The sequence below is a fragment of the Entelurus aequoreus genome, linkage group LG13, assembly GCF_033978785.1.
Source record: "Entelurus aequoreus isolate RoL-2023_Sb linkage group LG13, RoL_Eaeq_v1.1, whole genome shotgun sequence".
NCBI classification, from domain to species: domain Eukaryota; kingdom Metazoa; phylum Chordata; class Actinopteri; order Syngnathiformes; family Syngnathidae; genus Entelurus; species Entelurus aequoreus.
In genome coordinates, this window is record NC_084743.1 from 66,529,639 (window position 1) to 66,542,138 (window position 12,500).

General features: G+C 38.2%; 1 protein-coding gene across 6 annotated transcripts in view; it reads right to left on the reverse strand.

The window, feature by feature from the left end:
- Positions 1–8,620: 8,620 nt before the first annotated feature.
- LOC133663604 (arf-GAP with Rho-GAP domain, ANK repeat and PH domain-containing protein 1) overlaps positions 8,621–12,500 on the reverse strand; it is a 142,772-nt gene continuing 138,892 nt past the window's right edge. For 4 of the 6 annotated variants that reach the window (XM_062068200.1, XM_062068197.1, XM_062068203.1 and 1 more), the window contains 2 exons: positions 12,091–12,127; positions 8,621–9,406 (listed from right to left, as the gene is read on the reverse strand). In XM_062068200.1, coding sequence (XP_061924184.1) covers positions 12,120–12,127 — 8 coding nt within the window. In that variant the 3' untranslated portion in view covers positions 8,621–9,406; positions 12,091–12,119. The remainder of the gene's footprint in view (positions 9,407–12,090; positions 12,128–12,500) is intronic. The other 2 variants (XM_062068201.1, XM_062068198.1) reach the window with 1 other exon arrangement.

Genomic DNA, 12,500 nt, shown 5'->3' on the forward strand with positions numbered 1-12,500 from the left:
TTCTGCACACACACGCATGTATTTACTCAGCTCTGTAGAGTTCTTGAGTTGGGGCCTAAGAAATGATGCTGTTGGATTGTTATAACGGGTTTTTTTAAAGGTGTTTTCTGTGAGTCCTGTGTAAGTCTGATGTTTTTAAGCAGTTTCCGTTGAGCGGGCAGGTAATCCTTTGTCTGCAATTGCAGCTATCTGTGGAGTTAGCGTCGTTAGCTGTTGCTTGTCTGTGGGTGCTCAGAATCTTTTTGTTGTGTGAGTCAATGGTTTGTTTGATATTCATCTTGCGGCTATAACTAAGTTTCAAGGTGTTTCTGTTGAATATCTTCCTGAATACATGTTTTTTGGAGAAGGGCTTGTCAATGAATGCAAGGAATTTGTATCCGATGTTCGTGCTGACGTTTTTGCTGAATGGGGGGGTTGTACCAGAGTATGTTGTCCCATTTCCTGTCTTTTCATGTTTTAGTTGCAGGTGGGTCGTATTGGAGGGTGAATTGGTATCAAATGACATCACATGGACAAAGATAAGACCTTCTGGAGGTAAGTTCTGTGGTCAGATAAAACTAAAATTGAGCTGTTTGGCCACAACACCCAGCAATATGATAAGATTTAAACTGTCTTTGCAGTAAAAATAATAAGGAATCAAAACTAATGTTGTCACAAATTATTGACATATATGGATTATTCATATCAAATAATCCACTTTGAATTTTTTGGAGGGGGAAAATATTGCATATTTTGTGAGATTGCCATATTTTTTATTTTAATTGTACGACAAAAAGGGCATTAAACAAAAGAAGAAAAAAAATTAATAAATCAAAACTTCATATCGACGGATTGATCTGAAGTAAGTGGGGCGGTATAGCTCGGTTGGTAGAGTGGCCGTGCCAGCAATTTGAGGGTTTCAGGTTCGATCCCCGCTTCTGCCATTCCCCACTGCCGGTGTGTCCTTGGGCAAGACACTTTACCCACTTGCTCCCAGTGCCACCCACGCTGGTTTAAATGTAACTTAGATATTGGGTTTTCACTATGTAAAAGTGCTTTGAGTCACTAGAGAAAAGCGCTATATAAATATAAATCAATTCACTGAAGTAGATCTACACATCTAAGCTTTGAAAAAAAAAAATGAATGATTTATTTTTAACATTTTCCGGGTCCCAGAAAGAAGCCTTAAAGGCCAAAAAAAAAATGTATATGTTGTGTTGGTTTTCAAAATGAAAAAAAGTTTGGAACCCCTGGTTTAGAGCAGTAAAAAAAAAAAAAGTTGACATATTGTTCAACACGGTGTTCCTGCTTTGTCTGAACAATAAAATATATATATTTTGATGAGACACTTGGTGATGATTGTCCAAAAACGTGCATGATTTGCACATTTCATGCACATTTTAAGTCCAATAGCACTTTGTCAGGTTCAAACACTGATGACATCTAATAAACAGACGAGAAACAAGGAATCATGCAGAGACAGAGTTCTATTTGGCTCAATGAGGACACGTGTTTTGGGCTGTATTCTAGTTACAGATCCAAACTACGTTCTAAAAGTCCAGCCCGCGTGCTTCCTCTATTTATTTGGGAGGTCCCTGTTACATCACTGAAGCTGTCGCTGAGGGAAGGGGGTAATCTAGACATTTAAGCATTGAAAAAAATTTAATATGTGATTTATTTTTTACATTTTCCGGGTCCAAAAAAGAAGCCTTAAAGGCCTACTGAAATGAATTTTTTTTATTCAAACGGGAATATCAGATCCATTCTATGTGTCATACTTGATCATTTTGCGATATTGCCATATTTTTGCTGAAAGGATTTAGTATAGAACGTCGATAAAGTTCGCAACTTTTGGTCTCTGATAAAAAAAAAACTTGCCCTTACCGGAAGTAGCGTGACGTTGTCAGTTGTTCACTCCCTCATATTTTCCTATTGTTTTCAACGCAGCTAGAGCTATTTGGACCGTGAAAGTGACGATTACCCCATTAATTTGAGCGAGGATGAAAGATTTGTGGACGAGGAACGTTAGAGTGACGGACTAGAATGCAGTGAAATACATATTTTTTTTCGCTCTGACCGTAACTTAGGTACAAGCTGGCTCATTGGATTCCACACTCTCTCCTTTTTCTATTGTGGATCACGGATTTGTATTTTAAACCACCTTGGATACTATATCCTCTTGAAAATGAGAGTCGAGAACGCGAAATGGACATTACAGTGCCTTTTATCTCCACGACAATACATCGACGAAGCTCTTTAGCATCTTTAGCATGAGCTAACGTGATAGCATCTGTCTCAAATGCAGATAGAAACAAAATAAATAAATCCCTGACTGGAAGGATAGACAGAAGATAGACAATACTATTAAACCATGTACATGTAACTACACGGTTAATAGATCTCAGCCTGGCAAAGCTTAACAATGCTGTTGCTAACGACGCTAAGGCTAACTTAGCAACCGGAGCTCACAGAGCTATGATAAAAACATTAGCGCTCCACCTACGCCAGCCAGCCCTCATCTGCTTTGCTCAGCAACACCCGTGCTCACCTGCGTTCCAGCGATTGACGGCGCGACGAAGGACTTCACCAGATCATCCGTGCGGTGGGTCTGCTAGCATCGGCTAGGCGTCTGCTAGCATCGGCTAGGCGTCTGCTAGCATCGGCTAGGCGTCTGCTATCCGAGTAAGTGGTCCTTGTGTTGCTACAGCCACCTACAACGTTCTTCTTTGCAGCCTCCATTGTTCATTAAACAAATTGCAAAAGATTCACCAACACAGATGTCCAGAATACTGTGGAATTATGAAATGAAAACAGAGCTTTTTTGTATTGTATTCAATGGAGAAGGCATACCTCTGTTCCTCGGGCTACGTCACGCGCATACGTCATCCTTCGAAGGCTTTTTCAACCGGAAGTGTGGCGGGAAATTTAAAATTGCACTTTATAAGTTAACCCGGCCGTATTGGCATGTGTTGCAATGTTAAGATTTCATCATTGATATATAAACTATCAGACTGCGTGGTCGGTAGTAGTGGGTTTCAGTAGGCCTTTAAAGGCAAAAAAAAAAAATATATATATATATATATATATATATATATATATATATATATATATATATATATATATATATATATATATATATATATATATTTATATATATATATATGTTGTATTGGTTTTGAAAATGAAAAATATCAAATTGGCCCCCGCATGCTTTGATTTTTCAGTGGAAATTTTGGACACCCCTGGTTTAGAGCAGTAAAAAAAATAGTTGACATATTGTTCAACACGTTGGTGTTCCTGCTATGTCTGAACAAAAGAATAAATAGACAAATAATAAAAACATTTTCTTGAATAAAAAAAAGTAAAACAATATAAAATTTACATAGAAACTAGTAATTCATGAAAATGAGTAAAGTTAACTGTTCGTGCGAGCGCTCCTGGAAGTGAGGGCAAAAATACCCCTCAATTCAGTCAATTTCATGGCTGGCTCACAGCGTGTTCACTCCGTGATCACTTACGACCGACTTACAATTCTGGATGTGGAGAGATCGGGCCATTTTGGGCTGATAGATGCGTGTACGATGGACCTGCTCGCTAGCTTGGGAATTCTTCGCGAGCTACATCCAGCAGTGGCCTTTGAAGCAGCGGCGTCGACTACCAGCGGAGACGGTCAGCGAAAGAGACGTAAGCGGTGCGCTCGGAAGCAGAAGCGGGGGTGTCGGGCGGGGCTAACAACAAAGCTAAATGCTTTGTTGTTAGCGGGGCTAACGAAAAAGCTAAATACTAATCCACAAAGAAGCGCTAATAAGGAGTCTGTTAAGCTAGAACTAGCCAGCGCCAGGCTGGATAATCCCTGCACACATAGCAATTCTTCTAGAATAATATACAACTCACATAATGTTTTTTCTGCGTCAGAGGTGGACATGCATTTTACTGAGGTGGCAAACAATCTAAAAATTCCTGTCATATCAATTCCTAGATATGGTCGAAATTATTTAAAGTGCACTATGCATAATAAACATAACATTATTAATATTGCTACTACGGATACTTTCAACAAAAACTCCTCAAAACAGCCCACTACCTATAATATGGGCTTTTTAAACATAAGATCATTGTCTTCCAAAACGTTATTAGTTAATGAAGTCATTAGAGACAACAATCTTGATGTCGTTGGTTTAGCCGAGACCTGGCTCAAACCAGACGAATTTTTTGCGCTGGGTGAGGCGTCTCCTCCTGGCTATGCGGGAACGCATATTGCCCGCCCCAAAAAAAGGGGTGGGGGTGTTGCACTAATATACAACAAAAACTTTAGCCTTACCTCGGACCTAAATAATAAATATAACTCGTTTGAGGTGCTCACTATGAGGTTTGTCACACCGCTGCCTCTCCACCTGGCTGTCATCTACCGCCCCCCTGGGCCCTATTCGGACTTTATCAATGAATTTTCAGAGTTCGTTGCTGATCTAGTGACGCACGCCGACAATATAATCATAATGGGAGACTTTAACATCCATATGAATACCCCATCGGACCCTCCATGCGTGGCGCTCCAGACTATAATTGATAGCTGTGGTCTTACACAAATAATAAATGAACCCACGCATCGCAACGGTAATACGATAGATCTAGTGCTTGTCAGGGGTGTCACCACCTCTAAAGTTACGATACTCCCGTACACTAAAGTAATGTCCGATCATTACCTTATAAAATTCGAAGTTCGGACTCATTGTCAACAAACTAATAATAATAATAATAACTACTATAGCAGCCGCAACATTAATGCTGCCACAACGACGACTCTTACTGACCTACTGCCTTCAGTAATGGCACCTTTCCCAAATTATGTGGGCTCTATTGATAACCTCACTAACAACTTTAACGACGCCCTGCGCGACACCATTGATATTGTAGCACCGCTAAAGCTAAAAAGGGCCCCTAAAAGGCGTACCCCATGGTTTACAGAAGAAACTAAAGCCCAGAAATTATCATGTAGAAAGCTGGAACGCAAATGGCGTGCGACTAAACTTGAGGTTTTCCATCAAGCATGGTGTGATAGTTTAATAACTTATAAACGCATGCTTACCTCAGCTAAAGCTAAATATTACTCAAATCTCATCCACCTCAACAAAAATGATCCTAAATTTTTGTTTAGTACAGTAGCATCGCTAACCCAACAAGGGACTCCTCCCAGTAGCTCCACCCACTCAGCAGATGACTTTATGAATTTCTTTAATAAGAAAATTGAACTCATCAGAAAAGAGATTAAAGACAATGCATCCCAGCCACAACTGGGTTCTATTAACACAAATATGACTGTATATACGACGGACATTGCCCTCCAAAATAGTTTCTCTCTCTTTGATGAAATAACATTGGAGGAATTGTTAAAATGTGTAAATGGGACAAAACAAACAACATGTTTACTTGACCCAATTCCTGGGAAACTTATCAAGGAGCTTTTTGTTTTATTAGGTCCATCAGTGTTAAATATTATAAACCTATCACTTTCCTCTGGTACTGTTCCTCTAGCATTCAAAAAAGCGGTTATTCATCCTCTACTCAAAAGACCTAACCTCGATCCTGACCTCATGGTGAACTACCGGCCGGTGTCCCACCTACCGTTTATCTCGAAAATTCTCGAAAAAATTGTCGCACAGCAGCTAAATGAACACTTAGTGACTAACAATCTCTGTGAACCTTTTCAATCCGGTTTCAGGGCAAATCACTCTACGGAGACAGCCCTCGCAAAAATGACTAATGATCTATTGCTGACGATGGATTCTGATGCTTCATCTATGTTGCTGCTTCTTGATCTTAGCGCCGCTTTCGATACTGTTGATCATAATATTTTATTAGAGCGTATCAAAACGCGTATTGGGATGTCAGACTTAGCCTTGTCTTGGTTTAACTCTTATCTTACTGACAGGATGCAGTGTGTCTCCCATAACAATGTGACCTCGGACTATGTTAAGGTAACGTGCGGAGTTCCCCAGGGTTCAGTTCTTGGCCCTGCACTCTTTAGTATTTACATGCTGCCGCTAGGTGACATTATACGCAAATACGGTGTTAGCTTTCACTGTTATGCTGATGACACCCAACTCTACATGCCCCTAAAGCTGACCAACACGCCGGATTGTAGTCAGCTGGAGGCGTGTCTTAATGAAATTAAACAATGGATGTCCGCTAACTTTTTGCAACTCAACGCTAAGAAAACGGAAATGCTGATTATCGGTCCTGCTCAACACCAACATCTATTTAATAATACCACCTTAACATTTGACAACCAAACAATTAAACAAGGCGACTCGGTAAAGAATCTGGGTATTATCTTCGACCCAACTCTCTCGTTTGAGTCACACATTAAGAGTGTTACTAAAACGGCCTTCTTTCATCTCCGTAATATCGCTAAAATTCGTTCCATTTTGTCCACAAGCGATGCTGAGATCATTATCCATGCGTTCGTTACATCTCGTCTCGATTACTGTAACGTATTATTTTCGGGCCTCCCTATGTCTAGCATTAAAAGATTACAGATGGTACAAAATGCGGCTGCTAGACTTTTGACAAAAACAAGAAAGTTTGATCATATTACGCCTATACTGGCTCACTTGCACTGGCTTCCTGTGCACCTAAGATGCGACTTTAAGGTTTTACTACTTACGTATAAAATACTACACGGTCAAGCTCCTGCCTATCTTGACGATTGTATTGTACCATATGTCCCGGCAAGAAATCTGCGTTCAAAGAACTCCGGCTCATTAGTGATTCCCAGAGCCCAAAAAAAGTCTGCGGGCTATAGAGCGTTTTCTATTCGGGCTCCAATACTATGGAATGCCCTCCCGGTAAAAGTTAGAGATGCTACCTCAGTAGAAGCATTTAAGTCTCATCTTAAAACTCATTTGTATACTCTAGCCTTTAAATAGACTCCCTTTTTAGACCAGTTGATCTGCCGTTTCTTTTCTTTTCTTTTCTACTCTGCTCCGGGGTGGACCGCTAGCCTGTCCATCAGATGGGGACATCTCTACGCTGCTGACCCGTCTCCACTCGGGATGGTTCCCGCTGGCCCCACCATGGACTGGACTTTCGCTGATGTGTTGGACTTTCACAATATTATATCAGACCCACTCGACACCGAGGATGTCGTTGTGGCTTGTACAGCCCTTTGAGACACTAGTGATTTAGGGCTATATAAATAAACATTGATTGATTGATTGATACTATTAGTGGACCAGCAGCACGCACAATCATGTGTGCTTACGGACTGTATCCTTTGCAGACTGTATTGATATATATTGATATATAATGTAGGAATCAGAATATTAATAACAGAAAGAAACAACCCTTTTGTGTAAATGAATGTGAATGGGGGAGGGAAAAAAAAAAATTAAAGCTGCAAGCAGCAATGGACGGGACCGACTTTGAGGGCTCATAAAATCCAAACCGGAGCAGTAATTAAAACTCTTTCATCAACTTTAAATCAGAAGGGTTCAATCTTTCTCCTGTGCTAATTTGAAGCCGACACGACAAACGCGCTCAGAGGAGATAATGTTTGAAAAAATGTGACTGTTTTTACACAACTTTTGTTTTGAAGGGGGAATTGCAAACTTCCTGTTGATTTTTGCTGGGGGCTGTTAGTGTATGAAATATACACTACCGTTCAAAAGTTTGGGGTCACATTAAAATGTCCTTATTTTTTAAGAAAAAGCACTGTACTTTTCAATGAAGATAACTTTAAACTAGTCTTAACTTTAAAGAAATACACTCTATACATTGCTAATGTGGTAAATGACTATTCTAGCTGCAAATGTCTGGTTTTTGGTGCAATATCTACATAGGTGTATAGAGGCCCATTTCCAGCAACTATCACTCCAGTGTTCTAATGGTACAATGTGTTTGCTCATTGGCTCAGAAGGCTAATTGATGATTAGAAAACCCTTGTGCAATCATGTTCACACATCTGAAAACAGTTTAGCTCGTTACAGAAGCTACAAAACTGACCTTCCTTTGAGCAGATTGAGTTTCTGGAGCATCACATTTGTGGGGTCAATTAAACGCTCAAAATGGCCAGAAAAAGAGAACTTTCATCTGAAACTCGACAGTCTATTCTTGTTCTTAGAAATGAAGGCTATTCCACAAAATTGTTTGGGTGACCCCAAACTTTTGAACGGTAGTGTAGGTCTAAGTGAGACCTACATAGAGGCTTTTGTTTCATGTCTCTACGACATTCCTACTGGGAGTTACAGGCAGTTTTGTCTGTGTTTTCTTCCTAGGGGGCGCTAGGGCACAATTTTGAGTTTTGGGGTTTGGTTTTTTGATTAGATCGCAATTTTCGCCAGTCCTGATGTGTGTGTCCAATTTGGTGAGTTTTGAAGCATGTTAAGGGGGTCAAATTACAACTCAAAGAGGCGGCGGTATAATAATAAAACGCTAGAAATACAATAGGGTCCTCTGTCCCAAAGGGACTCTGTCCCTAATAAAATAAAAAATAAAAAATAAAATAATAATAATATTTTGACGAGACACTTGGTGATGATTGTCCAAAAATGTGCGTGATTTGCCGAAACATCGCACATTTCATGCACATTTTAGTCAAATAGCACTTTTCTTGAAGTCAAAACAACGACTTGTAACACTAAGAACAAACAGAACCACATTCATCTTTATTAGCTGGATTGATATGAAAAAGGCCCCTGGAGATTCAACATTTAGGCCAACTTGTTTTCTTACAAAAAAGAACAAAAAAGAAAAGTGAGAATTTGCATTTTTTGATTAATATGAATTATTATGCATTATAAGGAGGGGCTATAATTACAAATCCCCACTAAAACACACACAAATGCTATGTAAACAATTTACTATTCTACATTTTCTTCAATAAATACGACGGCTGTGCAAGAGTTCCTGACCTACAGGGGGCGCTCTTGGTAGGCTATTGAGAGATTGCTTCAGAACTTTTGTTTCGCACAAAAATACAAAACGGTGTTAGGTAAATAATTTCGAGGTGTGTCTTTCACAACAACACACACAGACACACAACGACTCACAGTACAAACTTCTCCGCTTCCAGCATCTTCCATCTCAACTCGCTGCGCTCACAAAACCAATGATTGCATTTTCAAAATCCTTCTGGAAAAAAAAAACCTTTGCTTCAGACCGTCCTTTAATGCTCCTGGCCCATAATGCAATGCAGGAAAAAAAAAAAAAAAAAAAAAGTGACCAAAGTGGAGTGCAGGCTGAGGGGCTCACACTTGACCCTTGCCAAGATGGCAGAAACCAATAGGATGACAAAGTGTCAAGTTCAGTTTACCCTTGGTCCTTTTGTAACTTGTGTTCCGCCTGTTGCTGCGGTTCTTCATGAGGAGTCCCAGACCGGTGATGTCACTGCGGGGTGGAAGGGGCCACCAGCGGACGCCGAGCGCCTGCCCTTTAAAAGACACAAGCTGAAGGTGAGTGCTTCCATTCCACATCCATCAAGCAATGACAAGTCATGCTTGAACTCTTCCTCCAGGCTGCGGACTTCTTGGGCGCCATGACAACCACCTATGATGCTGCTCTCAAGCACATCGGGCCTGATCTGCCAAGATCCCGAATAACAAGTGCTAAAAATAGTGTGCGTAAACTATGAAACTGCGTGTACTATTGTGAGTGATCTATTAAGACTGCGTGTACACTTTAATTCAAATGACGTTTTTGTGTGTACTACCAGCTGTCACCATGGAGACACTCATTTACTGCACATCCATGGCATCATGCTCCAACATGTGGTGTTTTGTTACGATGTGCAACATGCGGCACACAACTGTAATCTGCGCCACCATTTTGTGCGATATAGAAGTGCATTCTAGACAACAGAACCTACTATGATGTGCTCTTTTTTTTTAGGACCACTTGTAACAGTGAAGAAATATATATATATATATATATATATACACATATACAGTATATACACACAAACACACACCCCAAACTTTTGAACGGTAGTGTATATATATATATATATATATATATATATATATATATATATATATATATATATATATATATATATATATATATATATATATATATATATATATATACACACATACATACATACATACATATACATATATGCATACATATACACACATATATATATATACATTGGGTCAGGAAAAAACACAGAGGCTATTTGATCCCTACAAGCCTGTTTTGCAGGCGTCCCTGCTCTTCAGGGGATTTTTATTTATTTAATTATTTATTTAACAAGCTTTTTTCACAGGTTTCCCTGCTCTTCAGGGGATTAAATAAATAAAAATCCCCTGAAGAGCAGGGAAGCCTGCGAAACAGGCTTGTAGGGATGAAATAGCCTCTGTGTTTTTTCCTGACCTATAGTCCAATCTACCCCGGTATTGAACACTGCATAACGGATAAAACACAGTAACCTCGACTATATATATATATATATATATATATATATATATATATATATATATATATATATATATATATATATATATATATATATATATATATATATATATATATATATGTATATATGTATGTGTATAGATGTACAGTATATGTATATACTTATGTATGTATATATGTAAAGTAAATAATTGGCAATGCATTTAATTATTACATATTTTTAACATATATGTAAAAATATATTGATTTTTACTGCTTATTTTGTGGGGGGAGAGGGGGGGTGTTTACAGAATATTATTGTAAATGGAATTGAAAAAAACAGTAGCATTGTTTTTTATGGTGCATTTGACTTTTTTACCGTAAAATCTCCATGATTGTTGTTTTTATAGTGTATTAGTACTTTATTACTGTAAATGAAAAAACAATACCAATGTTGTTTTTATGGTAAAAAAAACAAAACAAAACAAAAAAAAAACTGGCAGCTCAGTCGCCAGAATTTTACATTTACGTCTATTGTCTTTTTTGTACAATTTGATGGCTAACTTGCTTTGAAACAGTAAGTCAAGCAGATATTTAAATCCGTATTTTTATTTGAACAAAAATATGTTTTAGACTGTATGAAAATATTATATTTTGTTGCACTATTTGATCATATTAAAGTTTGAAAGATGTGTGCAATTCATGTACTTTTTAATGTCAAAATGGAAATAACAAATACATTAAGTAAGAACAAATTAAATATTTTATTAACACATTATTTCCAGGCTTAAAATGATGTGGCGGGCCAGATTTGGCCCCCGGGGCCTTTAGTTTGACACCTGTGTGCTCTGGTGTGGAGGGTTAAATGGGACAAATTTAAATAATCAAATCTTAAAATATTTACCTAGATTGTCATTCATTAATTATAATTACAACTAAATACGTACATGTGTTGTTAAATATCATCCATTTTATTTTATACAAAAGTAAATTTTAACTTTTTAACTTGATAGGCTCCAGCGCCCCCCGCCACCCCGAAGGGAATAAGCGGTAGAAAATGGATGGATGGAACTTAGTTTATTTATTTAACACAACATAATTGTATGTAAATACATTTTTCAGCTATTTATGAGCCCCTTTTTATGCAGTATATTTGATTAGTACTTATTTTTCTAATCAGCCTGACCTAAGCCTGAATTTTATATGTTAAATAAATAATAATATTTGTGATAAACACATGCTTTCATATAATTTCACAAGGTTGTAAACGAACTAGGTTAAATACAATTATTGAATATGATAAAAATCATGGGTAAGATGACTAATTCAGTGTTAATATTTGAGTGGGGCCCCCCTGTCGTGGAAAAGTTGGGCCTCGGAGTCAAAAAGGTTAGGAACCCCTCCACTGGGAGATCACACAACAAAAAGTAATGTGTTTTCATATATTAACAGACTGAAATATATAATATTGAAATTATTGAAACAGTATAAAAGAGTTTAGCATATGTATTAAAAAATTAGGAAAAAATTAAAGTAATCTTTTCTCTGTGGCCCCTGCAGGATATCGTCTTGACACCCGTTAATTGTTAAAATGACAAGAAAACAAGTCTGTACAATTAATAAATGTGTCATGTTGGCAAAAAGCTGGACTCTGGAACAGTGGATTTCTATTGCTAATGGGAAAAAGTTTTTACTGTAAAATGAAATGTAATATCTCACCTTAGTGCAGCGTCCACTATCGAACATCTCTAAAGAGCTGAAAGATAAATGGATAAACACTTTAGAGCGGGGGCGGGGAGGGAAGGGAGGATACCCCTCTCTAAACGGTCTCACACACAAACACACACAGGCACACACACTCACACACACACACACAAAAAGCTTTAGAACACAGTTGCACTCCAAATAATTCAATCCTCATTTGTTTCCATAATCTCGCTGCAGTTTGCATTACACCAATAAAATAAAAAATACTTTCAATAGCTACATAATATAAAATGGCCTAAAATCTGTTGAACATTTGGAAGATGTTTGTCGTTTACAACATGGGTTGAACTATTTCAAGTGCAAGTGTAAATAAGAGATGACAGAGTGAAACAAGCAGAGAACTAATCCCTGCATATTCTTGA